The 27,596-nt window shown below is 38.1% G+C and overlaps 1 protein-coding gene across 3 annotated transcripts in view; it reads right to left on the bottom strand.

The window, feature by feature from the left end:
* Nucleotides 1–1,497: 1,497 nt before the first annotated feature.
* The window catches only part of LIN52 (lin-52 DREAM MuvB core complex component), a 41,132-nt gene continuing 15,033 nt past the window's right edge, over nucleotides 1,498–27,596 (bottom strand). For all 3 annotated transcript variants that reach the window (XR_015804621.1, XR_015804620.1, XM_014890452.2), the window contains one exon: nucleotides 1,498–4,470. Coding sequence is in view for 1 of the 3 variants with exons in the window: in XM_014890452.2 (XP_014745938.1) it covers nucleotides 4,415–4,470 (56 nt within the window). In the remaining 2 variants the exon portion in view is untranslated. The remainder of the gene's footprint in view (nucleotides 4,471–27,596) is intronic.

Below are 27,596 nucleotides of genomic sequence, written 5' to 3'. Positions count from 1 at the left end.
TATCATCTTCTACTACAGATTATTTAATGACTTGTTCAAAAGTGTCAGTATAGACTGGCACATGAAGATGGGGGTACAACACTGAGAGGATTATTTTCATGCTCTATCAAGTTTGTATGCCATGTTCAGATAGTTCACTTAATGATGTGACACGTTTTCTCACTACAAGTACCCTTATTGCCTGAGGTTCTTACTTAGGAGAAACTCAAACGTGAAGAAGCTTGAAGTTCTACACAAGAGATTGTACCTCTGGTGTTTTTGAATCACTGCTGGTTCCAGGGGAGCGCATGCATCACTTTCTGCAACAGTAATTTGCAAGTGGTCTTTTTCTTTTGATTATATATATCTAACAATTTATATTAGTTTAGAAGTACTACAGAAATGTTTATGAGAAGTTACTGAACTTTTGAGAGGCCAGGATTTCAGACCATGTGACAAAGACAAAATTTACCATTTTCACACACTGCATAGGCTGATGATGGAATTGCCAGGTGTCAATTCATCAGCACGAACTGGTTGGCATCACTGTTACTGTGATTTGGAAAAATCCTTGTTTGCCCAGTACTAGTTACTGTAGGTGAAGTGGATGAGATCAGCTGCAAATCTAGCTGATGATCCTCCTCTTAGAGATACTCAAGATTTAGGCCCCGATGCTGTGAAAGAAAACAGCAGAGTAACAAAATACAAGCTGCAATTAGGACGTACACACTTCACAGTATGTTTGCACTAAGAGTACTCTGCAATTGGTTATGTCTGCTCAGGCTGTAATAGAAGACAGACAACCGAACACTGAACACAAGCAAGGTGAACATAACCACGGAACAAAAACATAGTAGAACCTGAAAAAATCACGAGTAGTGCACAAAGAGCAAAGAAGAAAAAATCCAAACAACTGTTCCTGACAATAAAAGAAATGAAAGGTTCAAAACGGAATTATCAGGTAAGCAGATTTAAAACAACTTCCTTCCCCCCGTTTTTTGTTTATTTTTTTTGTTTTTAATTTTTTAACCTTTCTTTGTCTAACTGAATTATGGAACTCACTATCCTGGGGCATTTTTCAGGTCAGAAGTACAGACAAATTAGGACTAAGACAAATTTATGGAGGGTAGGGTCTACTATGGACCAGATTCAACTAAAACAGATTGCTGGATGCTGTATAACTTACCCTAATGCAAAATCACTGTGTAAGCCTTTTGTTTATATCCTTCCCTATCCTTCTACAACTGTTCATAAGCAAAGAGAAGATTACAGATAAGACTGGCTTGTGATTTAACTTGTAATAGCACCTTACATTTTTACGTAACATAAAAATCAGTAAATCCAGAATAAGGTTCCAACATTACCTCCAAAACAGATTAGTCAATTTTCACTAATCTGTCATTTCTAGGTGTCTTTTTGAGGGAAATATTAATCAAAGTTGAGAACTGTGAGTTACAGGACTATTACAAAATTGTTGATTTTGTAATGGGAAAACACTCAGTTAAATGGAGTATCATGTTATTCAACTGCCAGTGCACATAGACTTTTATTTTGATAATGATTTACATAATAAACAAGAATTTCTCCTCAGTTGGATTAGACAGCAAAGCATTTGATAGTCTAAAACTGAAGTGAATAGCCTTTATAACTGAATGTGTGTTTCACTGGCATTTAAAAGAAACCAAATAAATACTGAGTTTACTTCCAAGAAACTCACAGTAACATCTAATATACCAAAACATTAAAACACTTTATAAAACAATGCATCAGCTTGATTAATATTACCAAATCTTGATTTTCTTACACTCTTTATTCCCATCAGTAACAAAAAGTCACTCGGATTTTCTTGTATAGATAGATAACTGCATGGATGTCAGGAAGGATAGCACTGAAGGAAAAATAGGGTTCAAAAGGGTATGAAAACTCTTAGTAGCATTTGGATATTGGCAAATATTTATTTACTGATGGGAACGGAACATCCTCAGGTCAAACCCTGAGGTGGTGTCATGCAGATAAGTGAAGAAGAGCCTGAGGAATAGTATTGCCTAAGTGGCCAAGCAAAAGCTTTTGCATCTCAGAGGGCTATTTTGGAAACCCAGACAAACCTCTGAGATTTGCATTTGCATATTATTAAACCAAAAAGCAATAACAGACAGAAAAAAAAAATTGACTAACACACAAAAATACATATAAATATTGCCAATAAAAAATAACATCATTGACTCATCTCTACAGATGATAAGTACAAAATCAAAAAATATCACAATTCTAAAGCATATGTTAATGGCTGCCCTATAGAAGATGATTACTATGTATAATAAATGGAGATTTTTTAAATTTTTTTTTTAAACATATGTATGTTACTAAAAACTATCTAAAGTTTGAAATTTCTTACTGCACATATCATAAAATACACATATACTTCCAGGACAAGCTTTCATATATTTTCCTATATCCTCCTTTCAGATCTCAATTCCTTAATGTGTTCGACCAAGAAACCTCTATAAAATGCACAAACTAATACTGGTGATACAGATTAAGTATTCTATTATGTCATATACGTGTTCATATATTACATATATAGTATACAAACTTAAATTTGCATTCCAAATCTATAATTCAATGCTTAAAGCTATATCAACATCAGTTTGCACCATTGGGTTTTCTTCTGCTCCTGAACTACCACTTGCAGATTCTCTTCTCATTCATCTGTCTTAATTCTCATGTTCTCAAGAGATGGAGCTCATGTTAAGCTCAGCCTGCATAAACTGTGAAGGATAGAAATAACTCTCTTAAGTCTTAAATCAGGCTCCTGATATTTCTAAATTTGTGCAGGGTCTTTTCAAGTTGTACGATTTAACTACTTAAACTTAGTTAACCTGAGCTGTCCAAAGCAAGCCTAATTCTGACTGGCAATAACCAAAACCACAGACTGCAAACCAAAGGGTCACCAGCAATTCAGTAAAACTCAGAAGTCTATTTGATAAAAAAAAAAATATTTCCCTCTTTATTGCACATGCACCCAAAAAGAGTCTCATCTCTCTGCAAAGCCAGAAAAATGCAGTGCTGTAAGGACAGCCTGTTACATGTACTATTTCCAAATAATTTCTCCTCTCGTATGTGACTACAGCCTGAGAAATTATGAGTTTTGAAAAGCCTGCATGGTAAAAGTAACATTATGTTAAGTTATGTTTCAAAATTATGTTGTATACTAAAAAAGAACATATTTACTAATGATTAAAATGTTGTTTTCTAGGAAAGAAAAAGTGGATGGAATGAAAAAAATTATTCTCTTAAATAAAACAAAAAGTCTGAACGTGCTCTATATCTCTTCCAAGGGGTGAATACATAAAAGCGCATGAACAGAAGAAAAAGGCATTAAACTGTAATCACAATGTTCTGAAAAGGACCAGTTCACAAAAGTTTCTATCTTAAAAATTCTGGTTTTGCAGGAAAGTAAAATTTTGAGGTGCTGGTTTATAAGCAATTAAAAATACCACAAAACATTATTTTCAGAAATACTGAGATCTTGTATTGGCAGACCATCTTCACAATGTGGCTAACAGTCCTGTTGTCACTTCTTGGAGTGATAACTGAAAACATTACCATCTTTCAACTTTGTAACTCCTTCCAGTTTCTGGCCCTGCAAGAAGCGAAAAACTGCAGACGACTGACAAAGCTGTTTCTTTGTGTACTGGCCAAAACTTCTGTGAGGACATCTTCCTTGAGACACAGTAATGCTTCTTACTTACTCCTGTGATCCCTTAGTTTCAATTCCACTTAGAGAACCACTTAGGGGTGAAGCTTCTGGCACACTGATGGTCTGGAGGTCTTCCTCGGATCACCAGCTGTGCTTCTCTGAAGGCAGTGAGCAACGGGAATCTAATGCAGAGACTGCACTCAGCTTCTACACTAAATGCATATGCTCCTGCTGAGCCAGCACTCTTAGTGAATCCACACCCCAAACTATGCTCAAATCCTTCAGCACAGACCTCACACACAGGAAATCAATGCATCTAAGAAAAAAAGACACACAAAAGGGTCAAGGCCTCATGATGGACACTGGCCAGTGTCAGATCTGCTGTGTACCTCAAACAGGCTGCCCCTGAGAGCAGCTGAATAAGGACACTGACTGTTCACTTTGAGCTGCTGATTGAAACAGGTGACTGTCACAGCATGCCAGGGCCAAGTCCTCCTGTTGGACATCCTATGGTCAGATGAAGTCCAAACTCCAGTGCAACCAAGTGCAGTCCTTGTGACCTGTGCACATTGTACGTTTCCCCCATAAAGACGAGCTGTGGAAGCAAAAAGAGATGTCTGCTTCTGAAGGTCTAGAGCAAGAGCTTTGTTCTTCTTAGACTTTCTGGGCTTCATCTGGATCTGCAGTACATAAAATGACCGAGTTGGGGTATTTTCATCCAAATGCTAGATGCAGCTACTTTTTGGGTTTCTCTAGGATGTTCAGGAATTTCCCTCGAGTCATTTCTCTAGCTGAAATCACAAGGGAGAAAAAAAGAAATCAGTATTTTTTAAAAAGCCAAGAAACTCAAACAGTTGTATAATTTGTAAAATTGTATAACATATTTTAACCATAGGATAAGAAATTCATTTAGACTGTGCTTGTACCAAAACTAAGAATTATATTATTTATCTATTAAAGTGGAAAATAAATAGAACTGCATTTCAGCTTGAATTCCTGACATGCTACAAATGCAGGCAGGGTCTGGAATCTTCTAAACTCAGCAATAATTCCCACAGGCTGTCTCATTACATACAATCTATGCTTTCTATTCCTACTGCATTATGCTCTTGCAGCACCTCCTTTTCTCTGTACTATCCATCTCTGAATGGTGCAATCCAAATCTCTATCACTCTATCTCAGCACAATTGTTCCTGTATGTTATAATCTGTCAGAGATTATGGAACTCTCTCTGTTTCAGGATTATTGGTCCCTGGATGATGTGGTCTTCAACAGAAATTAGGCAGCATTTTCTCTCTCTCAGCAGTGTCAGTCCCTGGATGCTGTAATATAATGGGGTTTATATTCCTTCAATGCCGTTCATCTATGGATAGGGTAATAAAAGTAAAGTTTATAGAGCTTTGGTCTTCGCTTTCTCTCTGCGTTGTCAGTCCTTCGATGTTTAATACAGCAAGGCAAGGCTTATATGTCTCTCTCTCACTCTCAGTACCATCAATCTCTGGCAGAATACTACAGCAGGGTTTACACAGCCACTTTTCTGCATGAGACATTTCTGACTTGAGAACCTGTAAGCTCACAAGCTGGCAGAGCAGCCCTCATACTATTCTTGTCTTGCAATAACAATAACATGCATCAAAGACAACACCATTAGCAAATGAGGCCTGGAGAAAGACAATCTTCCCACTGGTGTCCCTCCATTTATTTTCAATAAAAGAGTAAGCTTTGTGCTGGACTAGCAGGCACCAAAACATGGAGGGCTTTATTCACAGGAATGCTGAAAGCATGCATGTTTCCCACACCTAGCCTCAAAGACAGTCTAGAAGGAGATAGGAATTAATTTTCTGTTTTATCCATTCAATTCCTGACTTGTCTACTGAGACAAACATCAGAAATTAAAATTAGCATAAAAACTGGAGATAGGTTTGTTGATGTTGGGTTTTCTTTTGACATTATTGATTATCTGTCAGAACAGAACTAAAATGTAATAAAAATGTTCAGCTTACAATACTCAGTGTGCACTCAGATAAAGACATTTTGTTATCGTTTACGTAAAAGTTAGAATTTGTGTCTTGAAGCCTCTCCTTTAAATTATTACATTCTAATTTGTTTACACAAAATTTTATCATGAGGTATTGTCATCAGCAAAATCCCTTTAAAATAATTAATTGTATGTAAAAGTATATAAAATACTGAGACTTGTAGGCTGCAAAGTCCACTGATCCTGAGTGGAACAAGCTTCAGACTGGCTGCAGGTTCAAGCAGATCACTGCACTATTTTCTTGCCTCATGCCTCAACTCCCAGGTGAGTTCTATCACCTGGGATCCTGCTTCTGATTCACAGCATGAACTACCAGAAAAGTACTCATTTTTACCTCTGCCTCCCCAGCCCCAAGATAACCTGTATGCTTTAAGTGCTGCTGAAGTGACACAGGGATAGAAGGTGCTGCAGAACAACAGAGCAGATAGGCATTTTGTCAGGAACTAAGTTGTTACGCACAAAGAACATGACTAAATAAAACTGAAAGCTTTTTAAATTTCAGCTTGGATGAGATTCTTAGTACTTAGTTCTTTGACACCTCCCTGCCTTGCTCCAACAACAGCGCTCGGTTTTAAAACATTCTTAAAGAGAAAAGCACGTAAACTGAACTGTAGTTGATAAAGTGGAAAGTTTTCCAGAGTGCAAGTCCCATACAGGAGATATACGGATGCATGACAATTCTGTTTCCCCAAAGAGGGCTGCACCCCATAAATCAGGCAGAGAGCATAGACTCCTTCTGTGTGCTGAGTGAAATTACTGTGGGTTGGAGGTTGCTCCAAGAGCACGTGCCTGCCTGTTCACTTGTCATCGAAGATGTTAACATTTCTGATTAATTCACAGACCTCTCATTTTATTCTTCATTCCTTTATCCTTGCTATCCTGTTCTGCTGCAGCTTAAAGATTCTTACCGACCTGCTACAATAATCACTACCCGCTTCCCCCCCCAACCTGGTGAAATTGTTTAGTGATGCCAACCGCGCTTTTAATTTGCAAGACATCAGACACAGAGGTAATTTATACCAACATCTGTTCATTTCTGACTTCTGAAACAAACTCGCACATGCTGCTACAAAATCCCATTAGGAGCAGGAGACAGCCTTCTGCTATTCTGTATTCCTCATCTCCTCACAGACTCAGGCTTGTAGCAGGGCTTTATTTTTAAAGATATGATGCCAAACTGAGAAAGAAAAAGGACCTTTAATCTTTGTATAGATATAAAAATGGCCGGGAAGTAACATCCTCATTTGACCGAAAAACCACAGCCAAGCTAAGGGCAAGTTTCCACAAGCATTAACAATCTTGTCTTCCCTGCTTCAGCTACTTCCCTTATCTGCCCAAGAACCACAGTTCAATATATTCCTGGTAATCACAGGCCAAATTTTTATTGCAAGGTACTGCGTTCAAACACAAGGCTATTCCTTCACCTTTGTTTCTTTTTAATCTGCGCTGGAGTATGATTTGATGGATTTTGCACAGTAAAAGGCTCTAATATTAAACTGACTTCTCTGCTCAGTATTGCTTCTGAGAAATGAATTCTTAATAATAGGAATATAATTTCCATTGGGGTCTTATGGAGCTTGCTGGAGTGAGGGAAGAGCTTGTGAATGAAGAAACCATCACCCACATTCCAAATACGATTGCAAGCTAAGGGAGATGGTAAAACCAGCTTTAAGCAACTACCCAAGGGACCAGCAGAAGCCATTTGAATAGTAGATAGAGGTGGATTTTTTAATTAAAAGGTTGGACAAAACTATAGTGAAAACCTCAGGGATTTTTTCTTTACAATGGTAGTTTAAACCATGGACTTCAAGGGAAGAGAGGGTCTGAGCACAGGTTTCATTGTACCAGCAGCCACACACTACAGAGGCTGCACAGCACAAAACAGAAACATGAATCTGCATGACGAGTCACGATTTACAACCTGGCCAACACTGTGCATCTACTACAACAGAAAAATCAACAATGGATACCATTGCAATAGCTTAGATGCAAATTAGCCTCACCTACTCGGGAGAAGGAAGACACTGAACTCCACAGAAAAAAAACACTTTAAGTTGATATCAGCATGGGTTGCTCCAGAAGTAGTGTTTGAATAAACTCCTTCAGATAAATGTATTGAAAAATGGTATCAGGCCATTATAATTAACAGAGAATGCTGTACTGTAGGAATTTATTTTGCTGCCTGGCAAGATCTGCCAAGCAGATCTCAAGAACAGGTATTGGATAGGAAAGGCTGGGGCTGAAAGGAGGAGGAGACATTTCTACTTGATAAGGGAGCAGAATAAGGTTTAATATAATCTCCTCTTTAGAACTTCAATCCCTCAATCCCACATTTAGCCTTGTTGCCTCAGGCGCCGTTTTTACTACAATTGTCCCCAAACTGCCTCTCCGCAGTAAATTTTGTGGTTGCTGGTTGAAAAGATTCAGTAGTACAGATTGATTTCCTACAAGTGAGGAGATGAGGGATTACCAAAAGCAGTCCTGGTTAACAGGATTGGATGCAGAATCTCCTGCTAGAGCAGCCCACTCTGCCAGTGCTTTGCATCCTTTCACTATGACATATGGGTTTCATTACACAAAGATTTTCCTGATTTTAACTTGGAGGCGATTACATTGGAAACTCAGAGCTATCTTTACATCTGTAGCAATTTAAAGGTTAAGTAACTTTTAATCAAATGACAAAGACTCATAATGTTTTTTCCTCGATTGAAAATGAAAACTGCTGTTCCGGATATTCCTTCCACTGACAATTTAATTAGAAAAAAACACTGCACTGGAGATTGGGGTCCAGCCTGATTGCTCCCCATAAAAAGCCTTCTCACACGTATGACAGCACAGGACATACTGTGTCATAAGGTCTGGATAGCCAGGAAATAATGGAAGGATTTACTGCTTTAAAATCAGCAAGGAAAACAGTGATTTATACTTACATAAGCAACTTTCATCCAGGAGAATCCCTAAGCAACTCACGTACATACACACTTTTTAAACATAATATACACTTAAATATATCCACAACGCACTTGAGGATAAAGTCTATGTAAAAGATATACGTGACAAACTGTATTTATCACACATCCATCTTGAACATTACACCTTCACTGCTTACTACTTCTGGGCTTATCTAAAAATCTCGAAACAAAGCTTGCAAGTATATCTTCAATTTATAGATACTTTAATATGAAGCACTTCTTCGCTTCTCTTCCAGATGTACAACTTATGGGACAAATTTGACTGTGATTCCTCTCTGACCTGAAAATACAGCCTTGCTGAAATCTAAAAGTCTTGCTACTAATAAAACCCAGAAATACAATTAATGTTTTTAGCTCTGAAGTGTCTTGCAGTATCACATTTTGAATGCCGCATTCTTGCCTCCAAAAAGGCTATTTTAGGCACTGCTATGCTTTGTTAGCTTATCAGTTATTCTTCTTCTTCAGTAGTATTTATGGTATCTAAAGAACCTGTTTTTCAGCATGGAAGGATTCCTCTAAAGTACTAATCATGCACTCTGAAAATACTGCTGTGTCCTTGGACTACATAGAAAACAAAACTAGAAAGGTTTATTTCTGAAGCACTGTCAATGCAAATTACCATTTTATGGCAAAGAATATGAATAGCAGAAAGACAGCCTAACAGTTCTCTGATTTTTAACCTTCTATCACAAGAGTCTGTTTCATCAGAAATGATTTCTTACATGCTGAGATACAATGTTAGGATAAGAAGACACAATGATTCTTTTTCTTAGTTGTCCGGGCATAAAAAAGGCCTAGAGGAATCTGCTTGTGAGCCACTGTGGGAGTTTTGCTTGACTGAACTTGTGAAAGCCAATTACAAAGTCTCACCTTTTTGTTGGGCTCAATTAATATTGCATATGGAAGGAAAATAAAAAATAAGTCAGGGCATGAGGGTTGATGGCAAAAAGGTAATTTAAAATAAGCACAAATATTTAAGATTGATATTATTATGGAACAGCCCTCAAAGAGGTAAACGACAGACAAGACCAAGAGAATATTATTACCCAGACAACATAATCTGAACTTCTGTCAGAGAGAGAGAAGCTGGTCCCTGGAGATCTATCTCAAACCAGACCTCCAAAAACCTATCACCACCTGGCACCAGCTCACACCTCTTTCTTCACAGAAAGAGCTTCAATTACTCTGCTACTGCTGTCTACTTCCTAATATAAGTGTCAAATGAGCTGCTAGTTGAAGACTGTAGGCCTTTGACAAATACTTACCAGTGAATGCTACCCCAAGCTCAATTTCAGAGAGCTGAACTGCCATCTCAGGAGACCAGTGGCTAGTGAAAACAAGGTCAGTCACCTTCACTGGAGGCACAACTGGCACATGCAGACACTCCAAGCTGTGCTTCAGGAACTGTTACACTGACACTGAAGACCACTGCAGTCACCTAACACTCCTGAAACACATTCCTCAGGGAAGACAACAGAACCAGCGTAAACCCCCAGCTGGAACCAGCCTGCATTACCATGACATCTCTCAGTAATCTGTATCAAAGCACTTGCAAAGTTTATCAAGCCTTACCATATTCTTGAAACATACAGTGATTTAATTCCCACCTTATATATGGGGTCACAGCCTCAGCACAGACTGTTGTGCTTTCACCCCAGCCAGCAACCAAGCTGCATGCAGCCATTTGCTCACTCCCTCACCAGAAGAATCAGGGAGAGGATCAGAAGGGAAAAAGCTGGGAAATCTGGGGGTCAAGATAAAGAGAGTTTAACAGAAAAAGCAACGCAAACAAGAAATTGATTCACTGCTTCCCATGGCAGGCAGGTGTTCAGCCATCTCCAGGAGAGCAGGGCCCATAACACATAATGATGACTTGGGAAGACAAACACCACCACTCTGAACATTCCTTCCCTCCTCCTTTTCTCCCCCAGTTTATATACTGAGCACAATGTCACGTGGTCTAGAATATCCCTTTGGTCAGTTTGGATCACCTGTCCCAGCTGTGTCTCCTCCCAACCTTCCATGTACCTCAAGCCTCTTGGCCTTGAGGTGGCGGAACACAGAGCAGGAAAGGCCTTGGCTCTGCTCACCAATAACAAAACCATCTCTCTATTATCAAACTGTGTTCAGCACAAATCCAGAACACAGGCCCATGCCAGCCACCGTGAAGAAAATTAACTCTTCCCCAGCCAAAACCAGCACAAGATGTATGCAAAAGGATTCGGCAGCTGTGCTAGAATTCAGGCTCTGAAAGATGAGCTGTCAAGTCTTGTTGCAGCATTTTTAAATAATAACACCTCCTTGGTCCAAAACATCAGCATCCTTCCCTTGGTGAATGAGACAGCAAAATGTGCCCTTATGTCAGCTTTACTTCAAAGTCTGGCATGGCTTTTTTTGAAATGCTAGAGAAAGTGAAAGCTTGCACAAAGCCAGGCTGTGAATCGGAGCAGGTCAGCACATGGACTGCTCCTCCCAGTATGCTATGAGAACAGTCCTCTCTGACAGAGAACTGGTAAATAGCTGAGACTGATAAAGTTTTAAGCCATTGAAACAGTTTAGTGAATGTTAGCTAGAGCCTTAAGAATTGTAATCAAATACTCAATGCTTTCCTGAATTATGAAATCCTCACGTGACCTCTTTCCACCTTGTTTTTCTCCACACATAGTACTCATGTTTTATCTTATACCTGATAAGAGATCTCAGAGATCGTTCAGGATTATCCAGTGATAACAGATCTGCAGCAGATTAATAAATCCTCAAAAATGTTATTGTTGCTATCAATAAATACTAAAATTATATCTGCTCTAAGAAAAATTAGATTCCTTCCCTGCAGAATAATTTACCCTGTTCTCCTAACCAGATTTCCCTACCTTAAAAGGAAGTTACCATTCTGGTTGCATTCAGTTTCAAACTGTGATGTCCACAGAGATTTGAATGCCAAAACTACACACAGTATTCATTCACATACAGATGGGCAAAGTCAGTCAATGAAAACGCTCAAAGCAAGGGGCAAAGACAAGCCCTGCCAATGACCAGGGAGCTACTAAACTTATGTTCCAGGCCACAGATACTAGGATGTGCAGGCATTTTGTCCTGGGTGACCCTGGTATTACAGTAAATTCTTACAGTACCTCCCAATTCTATGAGCAGCCAGTATCTTGTAGGGCCAAAGATCTGATCCCTTTGACCCCCAAAGCAGGGAAAGAGTTACATCTTCTCTCGGCAAAGCCAATAAAAACCTCTTGATTATAATTTAGATAAGAGCCACTGGATTGAATAATAATGTCTGAAACTCCCCTGGCTGTTTCACCTTGAGACGTCCATCACTGGGTTAAACATGATGCTAATTGCATTTGGATTGATTAATTTCTCTCACTCCTGTCTATTCGAATAATGCTTAACAAAATAATCACAGCACCCAGAGCCAAATCTTCTCCGTCAAAGGAATGAAGCCATCAGAACCAGCAGAGATGAAAGAAATGAAGATGACCCGTAATTACTGCTACGGTGATATCATTACCATATTACAGAAAATGAGTGTACGTGGGGGGAGCGGGGGCTGCGATTATTATTTATTTTTTAATGGAACCTCACATCCTAAGAATACAGATCCAAAACAGTGAGTGGAGCATACAGAAATACAGAACTAAAAAATTATTGTGCATTAAATTGCAAAATACAGTGAACACTAGGACTCTTGATACATCAAGCATCCTGTACTGTGAGCTGCTGTTTATTCACTTCACTATTTTTTCATTGCAATAATATTTTGTGTATGACTAGCACAGAGATTTAAGATGCCTCTCTTCCCAAAAAGATCCTTAAGGGTCTGCAGCAGAACTTAGCCATAACCTTGATGCTAAAGTCATTCTTTTTTATTATTATTAGAAGTCATCTTATTTTCAATGCTGGCATTCAGATTTTTAAAACCACAAGATCTAATTTGATGCTCAAAGAAAAGCTATTATGCAAGAAATTTTTATTCTTCAATGCTGATTCCTCTCTGAAGGCATCTATAAACTGCATCCCTAGCCACAGTAGACCACTTTCAACCATTCAGTATGCTGGTTCTGTAAAGATATCAAATGTATCAAGTCTGGAAGAATTTAAAGCAGGATTTAAAAAAAAAACAAAACCAAAAAACCCCAAACAACCAAACTCACAACCCTAACATGCAAACGGAAGGCCTTCTGCTCCCTTTATTCTCCAAAATACATTCCCAAAGCCCCTATCATTTGAGAAACAAATAGCTTGGCAATTGTGTGAGATCTACAGACACCTGTGCACTGCAATTCTAATTGTGGTTTATACACTTCACTTCTCTCCATGCTCCTTATGTCTGCCCCTTAGTCCCAGACCAAAGACAAAAAAAAAAAAACTACACCCAACTAGCAGCTTAAAATATTTATTCTGGAATAAAGCCAACGTGAAATACACAAGAAAATTTTGCACGCCAAAAATGTCAAGACCTAAGACCAGGCACTGACTCATGAAGCTAATTAAACACAGAAAAATTATTTTCAAGTATTTTTTAAGGCTGAAATTAAAATAAATGAGTTACACTTCTAGTATTAAAAGCAGTAAGAAAAGCAATTTTGCATCGAAGTTGAGGGTATTTTCAAACATACCTGAAAGGTACTTTACCAGCATAAGTTATCGCTGGAACAGCTACAACTTGGGAGAGCTCTGACCATCAGATCCCAGAGATTATCACACCTAAACAGCAGTCTAGGGCCATGCTTTTACAAGAAGCACTCTAATGGGCCTTTTTCTATTTGCTTGTACCAAAAGGAAAGTAATCTTTTCCTGGCTTCTAACACCTGCAGTGGATCAAGAGTTCTTGATAATTCAGATTTTCTCACCACAAGATCTTAAGGAAGAATCTTCTTTCTCAAAGAACATGCATAAATGAGATCAAAACTGCTTGCTCAAGAGCTCTCAGGCATAAAAAAAGAAGCTCAGCAAAGAGGTCTTGCTGAACATGCACACGGAGCCAGGTATGAAAGGTTTCTGGAGGTGAATGGATCCTTCTCAGAAGGAATGGAGGCAGAAGTGCTGTCCACAGTCCCACAGCACAGTGCACCACAATACAATGTCCCTGCCTGTGCTGGGGAACATGTATTTACTGCTGGGAGCAAAGCAGGTGAACCCTGAGAGTAACAATTTTTTCAGGTTTTATCAGTGGCCAGGGCATGGAGGCCATGGCCAAATCTAAGCCCAGGAGCCAACAGAAACAAAGGGATTAAGAGTTATTAGGAGCAGAGAGAATTACATATTTACAGTACAGTTACTGAAAAATAATCGTGTAATGATTATGTAAGTCCCTATATTCCTTTTGGCTAATAATGCTGGGATACAAGCTGTATGGTTATGCAAGCCAGGGCACACAAATCCAATCAGAAGACATCAAGGCTTGTTTACAGAGAGGCTTGCAGCACTGGATCAAGAATGGTACAGCTTCCTTGACCTCCAAAAGGTAGAAACTAGCCCTTGTCAATAGGTTAGCTAATGGCCTGAACTGTGAAGAAGAACTGAATTTTTAAATTTAACTTCTGTCAGCAAACTTAATGGAAAGAGATATCTAGATCAAAGAAGTTCATAATACGGTAGCCTGTACTTATTTGTCCAGAAGTATGTCTTTACTTTAAAGAGCAGACTAAATCTTTAAAATGTTTTCTAATCCCAAGATTCCTTATTGAAACATTTTTCTGTTTAGATGACTGCAGCCCTTGATAGAGCAACACATTATCAGTATTGAAGGTCTGTATGAAAAGAAGATTCATAGGTTTTGACTGAAAAATACTATTTGATTTACACATGAATTAAACTAAGATTCCTTTTGCAATTAGTATGAAACAACACATTACGTAGAAGACTTCCAAACTTTCCAAAAATCCAAGGAAAAATTTTGTATGGCCAAATATATGCAAATGACTGAAATCTCAGTGTTCTGAGGTCAGTCTCAGGTGTTGTTAAAACAGAATTATGGAAGAACAGCAATATGCAGTTTGTGGGCTGCAGAAGAAAACCTTCACAACTGCCTCTTTCATTTTATTCTTTCCTTTGCGTGAATCAAAGGTACTTCATGTAATAATTACCTTTATCCCTATCCTGATCCTTCCCACTATATTCACTGCTTGCTTTATTCCAGCATTTTAAGGTATAGTTATATTATTTAAGTTATTTTACCCTGACAGGTTTCATGTGTTCTGCCCACTACAATACTCTTCTGGCAGCAACACCCTGAGCTGATGAATATCTGAGAGACCAGAAGAGGATTCAAGAAATTGAAAACCATCTTTACCAACTCCAAGCTGGTCACAAGACATCAGAGAAAATGCACTTATTTAGAAATGTTACAGATTTTACAGCATCCAAATGTTAGTAGAATCAAGTTCGAATGAATAGGGAAAAGATGTTATTACTCAAAGAATCTATGACTAATGCTAATCTGACCTATTGATAAAAAAATTGTAATACCACTCAAGGCTATATAGAATGGGTATTAAAATAGCAACAATTTAGGCTCTGCTACAATTATTACAATTTAGCTGTTAATGAGCTTAAAGGCAACTAGGCAAGGCTCAACTGTGAAAGCAGATGTGAAAGATATACCAAAAAATACCCTCCTAGACCCACAAGGAAATGTGAGAATATTTTTCTTAAACATCCTTATGCTTCTAGTATTTTGAAGAGTTTTGAAGTACTCAAAGTATTTTGAGTTTTGAAGAAAATATTAAGAATCCAAGAAATACAGAGGGTATTGGAGTCTGCAGATACCTCCTTAGAGTAGAGGCCAGAAGAAATCCAGTTTTTTGCAACCCAGATATAAAACCAAAACAAACAAAAATCATTATTTTTCGCTCCAGAAGGTCTACTGCGAGTAGCCCAGTAAGCTTTGGTACTCATCTGCTTCCAAAAATCCCTTCATGTTTATTTAGTCATGCATACCACTGGTCTGAGGCCACGTCTACCATTAGGTATTTCTCCTATGAAAGCTGAATGCAGCAACACTGCTATCTTTTAATGAGCACAGAATTGCCTTTCATCCATTAGTAGAAGAAAGAACAGAGGCACTGCAGCAGAGCAGAGAGCAAACCTTCTACAAGACAGGAAAGCAAAAGGCAGTGCCTCTGCTTTTCCATGAAGACAGCCATGAAGAGTCCATAGATTTGGTGATTTGAAACACTGCTCTGAGGGTTGAGGGGCACTGAAGAAACTTTGGAAGTCAGAACTCTGAAGACTCCATGATCCAGTGACAATGGAACTATCAGATGTTAAAAAGGTACAGCAGAGTAGAACAGGTATAATAAAATGAGCATACAAGGTAAAAGTGCTTAGTGAAGAAAATTTAACCTATCAGAAGAAAACAGATCAAATAAGGTATAAAGTACCAGATCATATGAGGAAAATTGTACAGAATCAAAGATTCATTCTGATTTGACAGAACCTTGGCAGGTCTCCAGTTAATGTTCTGTTAAGCACAGACAGAGTGCTCAAGGCTTTATCCAGTCAAGCCAGAAAAACATCCATAGATGGAGACTGCACAACCTCTCTTGACAATCCTTCCAATACTTGATTGCTCCATGCTGGAAAAGTTTTCTCTTGATTCCAGCCAGAAACATTCTTGCATCAATTTCTTTATTTAATGTCTCCTGTTCTCCCACACCTGACTCCATCTTCTCAAACAACCTCCCTGCACATTCTAGCAGGCAGCTATCAGGTCCCTGTGAGGTCACCTCTTCTCCATGCTGAATGAGCCCCACTCCCTTGGCCTCTGTCACAGGGCAAGAGCTCCAGCCCCTGATCATCTTGATGGCCCTCCACTGAACTCACTCCAGTTTACCAATGTCTTCTTCATTCTGGGGCATGGAGGACACCACTGGATGTGGCATTATAGATGCAGATGCATCACTTCCCTGGATCTTCTGGCCATGTTTCAATCAACAGGTGTATATGCAATCCCACATTCCTTTCCCATATACAACTTACTTGATGTATTCCTTTTCAATGCTGTTTCTTTGCCTTTAACCCTCTACCTACCCACTGCTTTGCTTAATGTTCCATGAAACCCAAGCACCATAGGCAAGAATGAGGGCTTTTATGCCCTGAGACAGGGAAGGAACTGCTTGCTCCTTTCAGTTTTATATGCATACATTAATAAGCATAAATTGTAAACTTTTTTTTTTTAATTAATGTGCTCTTTATTTTCAAGTAAGCCAGATATTAGACATGAAAATCTTGGGGCAACCCAGAAAACTATCTGCTGAAAACCAAATGAGAGCTTGGCCTGCTACCCAGAAACATCCATCACCCAGCCCTTTTCTGCTGGGATTTGTGTTGAATGACGTCCTCTGCAGGTTAACAATTAGTTTTTAGCATAAGAGTCCTGTGTCATCATCATCATCTCCCCAGGAGACCAAAACAGGCTGAGTGATTTTTAGATTATATGGTCCAAAAAGGCACAGGCTCCTGACTCTCAGTGTGCTTGTGCCATGCAGGCCACCTGCTCTGTGGAGCCGCCACCAGGGACACCTTCAAAAAGGTTTAATAATGATCTTTTCTCTAGAGATGTAACTCAGAGCATGCTCAGAATTTACATTCTACACCACTGACCAAAATCTTGTCTATAAAATCCTATATATAAATAGGATCTATGACTAGATGCTAAAAGGGATTGTAGAAATGTTATTTCCTATTAAACAAGAATCTGTGTGTTCTGTAGTCATAAAACCTGTAAATGAGCACAGGAATTGATAGAGCAAGGCAGATCAGTAATCTACCCAGTCAGATATCCTATCTGACTGCACCCAAGATCAGAAGCATCACAGGAAAAGATAAATTAGGGAGCCACATTATGAAGACATATGGAATAATTGTTAAGGAAAGATTCTTCCTCTTCTTAAGTGCTTGTTTTATATCCTGAAGCAGCTGATATTTCCTACTTAATTTTAGATTTTTTTCTGCTCTAACTAAAAATGTTCTCATCGTCCATTTAATTGCCTGATTCCTTTTCAATTGCTGCTAAGTACTTGCAGTAAAAAAAAAAAAAAAAATCCCAGTGTGGCAGAAAGTCCCACATCAAATAATTCATTATGTAAAAGGCATTTATTTTTGCTAATTTTAATCTGACTAGCTTCCATTACTTGTTTTCTGATTTTTCTCCCCTCTCATTTTTTTCAGAGTTGGGAGTCAATAGGAATTTTCAATTTATCTTCTCAATTGAAGAGATGTAAAAAAACCTGCACTACCTTTCAAAATCAAAGAGATCCTCTTCCCCCCCTCACATTCTCATAAAGAAAATTCTTGATCTATAAGCAGCTCTCTAGAAGTAAATATCTCAAATTATTCCTACCAAAATACTGCCTGAAGTGACAGAGCATCCAAAGTTACAAAATAGAGAATGAGACTTATTTCCTTCCAGAGAAAAGATTATTAAACCTTATGCAGAAATACAGGGTGTAAAGCATAAACAATTATTAAATTCAAACAGAAGAGGTGGGAGATAGTATTTGCTGTGACTTGTGGATTCACTCAAACCTGAAGACATACAGGAGAGGAACCATCTGCTCAGCTTCACCTTGCTGGGAACCTGGCTATTCTGGACCTGACTGTTTTGGATGATCCCAGGAGCTCAAGAGGTTTGAGGGGCACATGCAAAACATGATTAAATCCTGCCACATTCATCAACTGTGCACAAACCCCAATTACTTTTAGTAAATTCTCCAGCAAGTTCAGACAGATCTGTCAAGACAATTCTGACAAACAGCAAGTTTTTCATCCAGAAACACAAAAGTCATGTAAAAACCCACAACATACAGAATATCAGAACAACAACAAAAAAAATGATAAGAAAGAGAAATGGAGAATGGTCTGATACAGTAGTGAAGTATGTGTAGAAGTGTATCGAGATCTTGATCACAGCCAAAATATGGAGCTCATCTTTGTGAGTGGAACAGGATTTGATAAGATCAGAATAAAGAATTCTGAGGTATAATATAAAAACTTGGATAAGCACTGTGTGGATATCTAGAAAAGGTTTTATTCCCTAAGTGTTATATCAAAAATGGAAGAAGATTTAGATTATGGCTTGGATGCTTGGACTAACTGGAGAGTCAAACATTATACTTGGTCACATGGTGAAATGAGCAACAGAACAGCAGTCATCGAAAAAGAGATCACAGACAATTGGTTTGGCACTGGAGGAGGAGTAAAAAGCTCCAGTTTCAACAAGTATTCAAGTCCCTCAGATATAAGATAAATGAAGGGGCTGCTAGGAAGCATTTTTAATCCCATAGGTTCTAGAAAGGTAGCAATGTTCATTAGCTCCCACTGTGCTCTGAATACTCTGAAATACGTATGTTGATAACTTACAGTCACAATATAGAACAAAGTACTATTATTATTAAGTATTAAAAGTATTAACACACACATGTCATTATAGAGACAGTAGTGAGCATACTGGGAATGTTTTGGTTTCCATTAACTTAGAGCTGCATTCAGACATGGTTTTCTATTTGTTTTCCAAACTATCATCTGCTTCCACATCTTATTATTTGTTTCAGAAATAATAAATAAAGCTATGCTACATCGTACTGACTCATGCATTCACACTAACTCTACAAGATAGCTGTGTTTCATGCACATACATTTTATAATATTTTTCAAATTATCTGGCTTCTTAGGAGTAATAAAACACTACTTTGTATGAGCACTGTAGTGCTTGTACAGAAATTATATTATCAGAATTACTTACTGAAAAGAGAATAAAGACTTTTAAACAGTACTGAAAAGACAGGAAACAAAGATAAAGTGCTACAGAACTGATAATACTCTTCATTCATAGTACAGATTTTTCACTTCTCAGTTTCATTGCCATAACCACATACAATTTGCATCACTACAATACATCTACATCCCACTTTCCTCATAATTTAATTGGAAACTAGGTGATACCAACTCTAAAAATCATCAACATTCACAATTTCTCCTCCTCTCATTGACACACATGCAAAGGGCCTATAAACTCCTATTGTCACCAGCCTAAGACATGCCCTTCACTGGGACAGATGTTGCCACTGGCTTAAAGAACTTGTGCCCTTTATGGGAATCCAGCAGCAGGTCTTTTGTTTTATCCAGCAGGCAGGAGCCACTCAAAATCCTCATCAGGAAGTGATCTGCAGCTATGCACCAAAGTGAAGAGTCCAGCTTGTAGGATTCTGGATTTCATTTAAGGCAGTGCTTAGCAAGAAGAGAGACTAGCAGGTACATTTTCAATGCCATCTGCTGGATAAGATAGACAACTCTAATAAAGGCAAACACTTGCTGTTTTCCATCTATCATACCATTTCCATCATCTCATACCAACAGCTCCCTCTTCCTTGTACCTTACCTAAACAAAGATCAAATTTGAAGTTGTCTTAATAAGCACATCTTATTCCCCACTCTCTTAATGCATCCAAGAAAGCAAAGAAGCCAATATTTATGAACATGTTTGAATGTATAAAAATGACTGCACTCCAGCTGAGAATTCAGGGGGTTCTTACAGAGAAAAACATCTTAAAATAGATTTGATGAGAAGAGGTTGATGCCTGTGCTGCAAAACATATTCCTGCCCTGCATTAATCTCCCATTCTAGAAGATCTAATACTTCTTTCTGAAGAGAGCAATGAAAACGTCTCAACATAAGAAGGTTTTTTCCTCTTGCCTGAAGAGTATTTTTCCCATTGGAAAGACCAACAATGGAAACGTTCACTCAGCTAAATGCGTAGAAACAGACCTGTATTTCACAATAAAATGGAACAGACAACTGATCTAAAGAGACTGATAAATTCTACTCCTAGACAAGTCCAACACCAGATATCCTAGGATTTGAGAACAGGTATTTATTAATTCAGAGTGAATAAAGTGTTGGCTTGATTTTGAACAATTTTCTGATTTTTGTGAATTATGACATATTATGGACAATCAAATTGCAAAGCTTCACTAAATGTGTCTCAACTGTTCACAGAAATCACCGACAATATGGTTATCTGCAATTTCCCATAAAAGACATCTGAACACACTCCCCTTGTGATTGTGTAACCAAAGAACTTCTGAAGACTCTGGTAAAATGACTCTCTTGCTCTATTATGCCATTTAGACAGCCTATTGGATCACCTAAATTGAGTAAAAAAAGAGGGATTGGCATGAAATGAGGTCTGGCACGAGGTTGATATAACTCATGTAGGAGATGCAGGAACAGATTGCACTCCTAGGTCCTCAAATACAAAAATCGTACTTGCTGACGTGAAAAAACAACAATTGTTAATAAACAGATATTCTACTCTTCAACACTCCATATGGTAGTCTGATGGATTAAACACCAGCAGAGTGTTGATCACTCTAAAAGCTCATATTGAGATGATCTGGAAAATCTGTCTATCTACAATTTACGAATTCTGGTTAATTTAATTAAAATGTTGCATCACTAAGTGCCTTAATATGGAAAGACATAAGCTTGTGAGGTTCCTGGCACATGCTTGCCTTCAGAAGAAGCTACAGAACAAATTAGCAAGAGTCTCCTTTTAAATTTGGCATATACAAAGGAAGGAAGACTCTTGAGCTGGAAAATTAGTCTAAGAGTATACACAGGAAGAAGAGGGCAAAAAAATGTCAAAAATAGGCAGAAGGATAGGTCATAGAATAAAGCTAAGGAATGCTCGTAGCATAAGAAATGATATAGGCTGTCAAGGTACAGGTGGCTTCTTTGAAAGAGGCCAGCTAAGGTTAAAGATAACTAGATGTCCTACAAATAGCAGACTGAGAACTGGAGAGAGAGGGGTGGGATTCAGGAAAGGAACTGTCTCCTTGCAAGGAGAACAAAGCCCAGGAAGTCCCAAGAAAGAAGCCCATGATTGACATGCTTGGCCAAAAGTAAACTCAGTGGTGTAATCTCCCCTTACCAAAGGAGGCTTGAGATCTGGCTTCTTCAATTGAGCTCCAGCACATACATAATCAATTACTGCAGTTTAGCTAAGGGGTGGTACCTGTTCATTTTCAATTTGGTGACAACACCATGAAAGAGAATCTTTCAGGCAAAGCCAGCTTACAAAGTTTTTTTTCTTCCTAGAAGCATGGCTGGATGAAAGAATAGCAATATTCCCAATGCAAAACATCTATCACAAAAGTGAGGAAAGTGCTAGGACGTGAAAGCAGATGATAGTTTGGAAAACAAATAGAAAACCGTGTCTGAATGCAGCTCTAAGTTAATGGAACCAAAACATTCTCAGTATGCTCACTACTGTCTCTGGAACATGTCTGTGTTAATACTTTTTTATATTTAATAATATCTAGTGCTCTTCTTAAACTAAAAATGAAGATGCTGAGTTCAGTTCTTAGTAGTTAAAGCTAAGGATGCAGCATCAAGGGTTTTCTGGGAACAACTGCTAATATTTGAGAGAAGTCTGAATAAAGGGAAGTGGTGTTACCAGGGAGATGCTGTGGAAGAACAGACAGAAATCTCCATGTTACTATTGTCTCAGTTCACTGTAATTCAGTGTCTTGGGGTTTCCTCCTAACTTGCATTAAACCGAGACATTCAGCAAAGCACAAAACCTTTTTTCTCTCTTTCCATTTTCAAAACTATCTAGACTAATGAAAAAAAATACTAGATGGAAGAAACAGTAGTTATCTCTAGGATAATATTGGTTTAGGCTAATTTCTTGTTCCAAATCATTACATGGAAACAATTTTGGATTTTGTTCTGTAGAATGATCATCTTACTTGGAAAAAGTAGTAGTCTCTCCAGTATGGCAACTGGTCCTCTACTTGTGCAGGCAGATGAGGCTCTGCCTGCAAAACCCAAGATCTGTTGACTTTCTGCAACAGACAATAGGGTATGTGAGATTGTGAAGAAAGCCTGTTTGTGTTCTGTCTAGCATAGTATTATAAAGAAAGACCCCTTGAATGCCACTTCAGCTGTGTTTCTACAAGTCACTGTGTGACAAAAAAGAATATTGACCTTTTACAATGCACACCCATACATGAATCTTTCCCATAAGAGTAGAATTCAGAAAAATTGATCTGGAGTAAATAAAAAACAAGGCCATGTGCTTAGAAAATAAAAACCATTTATAAAAAGTTTGATCACATTTATATCTCCATGCTTCCTCTAGACTACTCCAACTACTTTTCAGAACATGCAACTCAGTGTGTCAGAGCCAAAGTTAATTATTTCCATATTCAAATACAAGAGTACTGATCTGCTATACTATTATAAGAGCCAATAAAAAGTGCCAAAGACAGAACGCAAGGTGGGAAAATAACCTTCCTTCCCCTAAGTCTTCACTGCTTCAGAGAGACCAAGCAGGCTGGTTTCAAAACAAGAGCAAGTAAAATAACCAAACAAAAGCAGGTCTGAAAGGTGAGCAAACCCCACAAGCCACAGAGTCATTATTACTGTGTCGACAGCACACTTGTTAAAAATGTATATTTTAATTTTCTGTATTGCTTAAAGGTCCCAATTTGCCCAGGGATCTAGCTAAGCTGCCATTTTCTACCACGACACAGTCTAATCTTTATTTAATGGATTTAGCATCTATCTTCACTAGAGTGGTCTCTAAGGGGAAGGGGAGGGGAGTATGAAGGGGCATGAAGAGATGATCAGGGCCCCCCTCTCCTTCATCCATCCGGCACTCATGTTTGTGTTCAAAATTCAATTACCTCCTTATTGATACTTCACAGAGATATTTAAGCTGCAAACATGAAGCCCTGATTTCCCAGGGGGCCATGCCCCTCTCTATTTCACTGCTCTGCTTCCCCCAGGGTGAATTCCTGAGGCGTCCATATTAATAGGTAATCAGTCACAATTCATTTATTAAACAGCTAGCAAGGTTTATCAGCCTGCCCTGATTAGCCGGAAGAAGCCACTGAATTCCTAATTTATTTATGGAAATATAAGTGTCTTTTTGAATTCCATTCATGAAAGACAGGGGTGCTGTGGGTCTGGCACACTGAATTCTAACAGGGAAGCACGAGGCAACCTGGACACTGAGGACTTTGCAACTTTAGCCTGGTAAATGCACTGTGGTGACCCCAGCACAACCGAGAGATTTACACCAGAACCTCAGACAAGGATTCACAAGCCAACTCTTCAGAGCAGGCATTGCCACCCATTGCAACTAGAGAATGACTATCCACTGATGGCTCAGTGTGTGGAATGGCTGAAAAAAGTTCACTAAACAGAGCCATCAGTGCAACAAAACTAGGCCAAAATAATAAAGAAAAAAAGATGCATTTTCAAAAGTTTGAATAAAACATTAAGACCAGAGCTCAAAACAACTGTCAGGTAACATTAATATATGCATTTACACAGAAAGTTCAGCTTTTTGAAAACTGCATACTGTTACAACCTTTACATTATTTCTGCTATAATAATTTCAACTAAACTGTTTTTAAAATAGGACACCACTACTGTACATTCAAACTCAGACACAGAAAGTCAGTGATGCTGCTGACTACCAAAAAGTTAAAATGGCTAAAAACAATTTAAGAAGTAATTTCTCTATTTTTTAAAAAAGAGATATGGAGTACTCAATAAAAAACAGACCTTGAAGTGAAAAGACTTATACATGCACTGGATACAACTTAAGGCTGTTAGAATACAGCTTCATATAATATAAAGCTTATATACATGGGCCTCTGAAGGTTCAAGGTTACCACTGGTGAAAAACTTTTTTTATCTCTGTCAGCTGTATAGTGATCTCCAAAACTCCTATGCACCTGAATTTTACTCACCAGAGCTACTTAATCAGAAAACAACTAGGAATAGAAGACTATAGAAAATGTTTATTTCCTTTTTCTTCTCAATACAAATTTGTACTAAGTAACTTTCAATGTGTCCCCCTCTGCCTTTGGTCACTTTCCTGAATAGCACTACAGGGAAGTAAACATAGGTAAACACAGCAAATATAGGAATTGTATTTTCAAATGCTCTGAATGAGGTGGATGTCCTTCACACAGATGTAATGGCAAATAGGGTATTTTTGAATAATACTTACCTAAAATATTTAATCTCAAAATTAACAGGATTTAACAATATACAGTGTTATATGAAATATAGATAGAGGCATGTTTAAACATATTGAGAGCGTTTCTGTTAACACTAATTCTGAGACACTGTTATGAGACATTTTGTTTAGCAACTTCAGTATTCTGATCATGCTATTAATTGACTACAAAAGTATTCAAAACTAACAAGTCTAAGCATAAAGAGGATACAGATGCCACTCCACAATACTGTATCTCACAAAAAATTATTTCAGTTCAATCACAATTACTTGAAAATATATTTCAAAAAACATTCCAAAATCTTATATAGTTTAAAACCAGCTACGCCCATATCCTCTGAATTTACAAGACACAAGCTCAACAGTTACACAAAAATTGCAGTAGTGCATTAAAACATAAAATCACCACTTCAACTGAACTAGTACAACCCATAAACTTAAATACAAAATATATTATTTCCTCTCAAATTACAGTGGTTAGACATGAAAAGATGGAGTACATGCAATAAATACATCCAAAATGCTAGGAGGACTGAATGTTTGAATTCATCTACAACCAGAACTTGTATGTTGCAGGTGTCTGAAGTCAAGGATGGCATGGGGAAACTAATCCTGGAAGAAGCATCTTTTTACTGCCTGAAAAAGTAATCAATAGCTGAATTGTTATTAGTTTGTGTTTTCCGCAAGTAAGAGTGATTCAGTGTATTTTTCCTACCATGAAAAGTAGTTCCTAGAAGAAGGAAAAAGACACAGAATTTACATGAAAGATTTCTCAATATCTCTGCTCCACTGTATAAGGAGGATTTTCATGCTGGCACAAGATGCAGACACCACAAGATTTTACAACAGACCCAAACATCTAATCAAGTTGTGGCTCTCAACAGCCAGTTTCTGCAGCCCTCATTGCTTGGGGAACTGCAAATGCTACCAATGAAAATTAAACAACCTCTTGCTTTCCTGAGTCTACCCATACTTCACCTTTTCCCCCTTCAGCAGTAAATTCACAAGGGTGATTTTAAACAAGGGCTTTGCAGAATACACAAGACAGAACTCACCACAGAGCAGGTAGAATAGGACACGTGCATGTTTTCACTGGGAAGCTTGTTATTTTCACTCCCTCAATATGTAAGCTCCTTATCATGCAGAACACTGCAGCACTATCCATAGCAGACATCTAACCCATGATGCCCAAAGGTGCTGCAAAATGTAAGCTGCAATCATGTTGCAGTTATTTCTAGTCTAGACAGATGTTATTTCTAGCCTTGCAGTTTTCACAGATGTTACTCCTAGTTATTTCTGTTTTCACTGCTTTCAAAACACAACTGAGTGAAAGCAATGTAACACTGCCACATACACAGGAAAAACCCCTAAAAAACTGTAACAGAACAGAATTTACTATTACAACAGAGAGCACAACATTAGAATCTTTAACTGCTTGACTGATTTTCAAACTAACCAGTTTAAAGTCCATTTTAATGCAACCAAGTCTGATATAGATAGCCAGTCAAAACCAGCATGCCACTGCCCATCCATCAAGCAGAACTGGAATTCATGTCCCTGTATAATACCCAAAGGGTTTTAAAATAAAACCAGAAGTATTACCAGAAGGTACTCCTTCCTTTCTAATGCCTTGATAGAACTTGAGGACAAGCACCTATTACTCTGCTGAAAATTACTCTTCATACTTTTATCCTGTCCCATCTTGTCCTCCATCTTATACGTTTATTTCCAATTCTCCTGAAACAATGTCCATATACTTTTAAGGCTACTACAGTAACAAACTGCATGATTACAGTGCAGCCTGGGATGATTACCTTCTCTCTTTCTTGTACAGTCAGTGCCAGCAACATCATACTCTTACTGACTTAACAAGGAACGTCACAACACAAAAATTACTTCCTACACTACTTAAATGCTGTAACTTAAGTGACAGGTATTTACAGGCAGAGTACAACACAGTTCAGAATAAAAATTAGACCCTTTAATTGACACTGGAGAAAATTAGATTCTCATTGCATATGCTATATTTTGCTGATGACAATGAGGTTAGCATTTGCAAAAAAAGTGTTATGAGTTCCTTAACGACCAGCAGGTTATTAAGACCTTTGTCATATAAGACATTAGAAACGTGACATTTCCAACAGCAGAGAGCCCTCTAGAGCTACCACTCTAGATAACAGTTCAGCAACTTTCCAGAAGAAGGGCACCAATGCTGCTTAACGCAACACCTGGGCTCTTCAGATTCCCCTGCAGCTACTGACCAAACCCGATTTTACCTGGTTCAGTAGAACAGATATCAAACCCCACAGTGAGAAAACAGAAGTCACATTTAAATTTGAAGAACATGGGAGCTAATATTTATTGTATTGCCAGTAAACTTGGAAAACTTTAAAATGTAGTAATAGGTTTGGGGGAAGTTGTGCAAAGACTTAGAGATACTTCTTTATAATACATGTGTATGTAAAAAATCACCAAATACCTGAAAAGCAAAATTTTACATGACCATGCATTTTGACACCAAATAATTGTCACTTTGTGAAGTTTAAACAATATGTGGATATATTCCTTACAGCACAAAGAGCTCTCCATATGAAATTGCCTTATCAATGTAGAATAATTTCTACACAGAAAATATATTCTGCTGAACTCATTATAATAAAGTTTACAAGCTTTCAGTAAAACAGCACTCAAAACAACACATAAATGAAATCTACTTAATAAATTATTAGATGTCTTTCAATTACCTCCATGCTTGCACTTGTTCTGTAGCAACCAATCAGTACAATTACATGACAAACTGAAAATCTCTTCTTGCACAGCATGGAGTTTCCTATTCCCACCTCCTCAATTACAGTACA

Source organism: Sturnus vulgaris, chromosome 6 (assembly GCF_052056855.1).
Source record: "Sturnus vulgaris isolate bStuVul1 chromosome 6, bStuVul1.hap1, whole genome shotgun sequence".
In the NCBI taxonomy this organism is placed as follows: domain Eukaryota; kingdom Metazoa; phylum Chordata; class Aves; order Passeriformes; family Sturnidae; genus Sturnus; species Sturnus vulgaris.
This window is presented reverse-complemented; position numbering and strand designations above follow the sequence as displayed.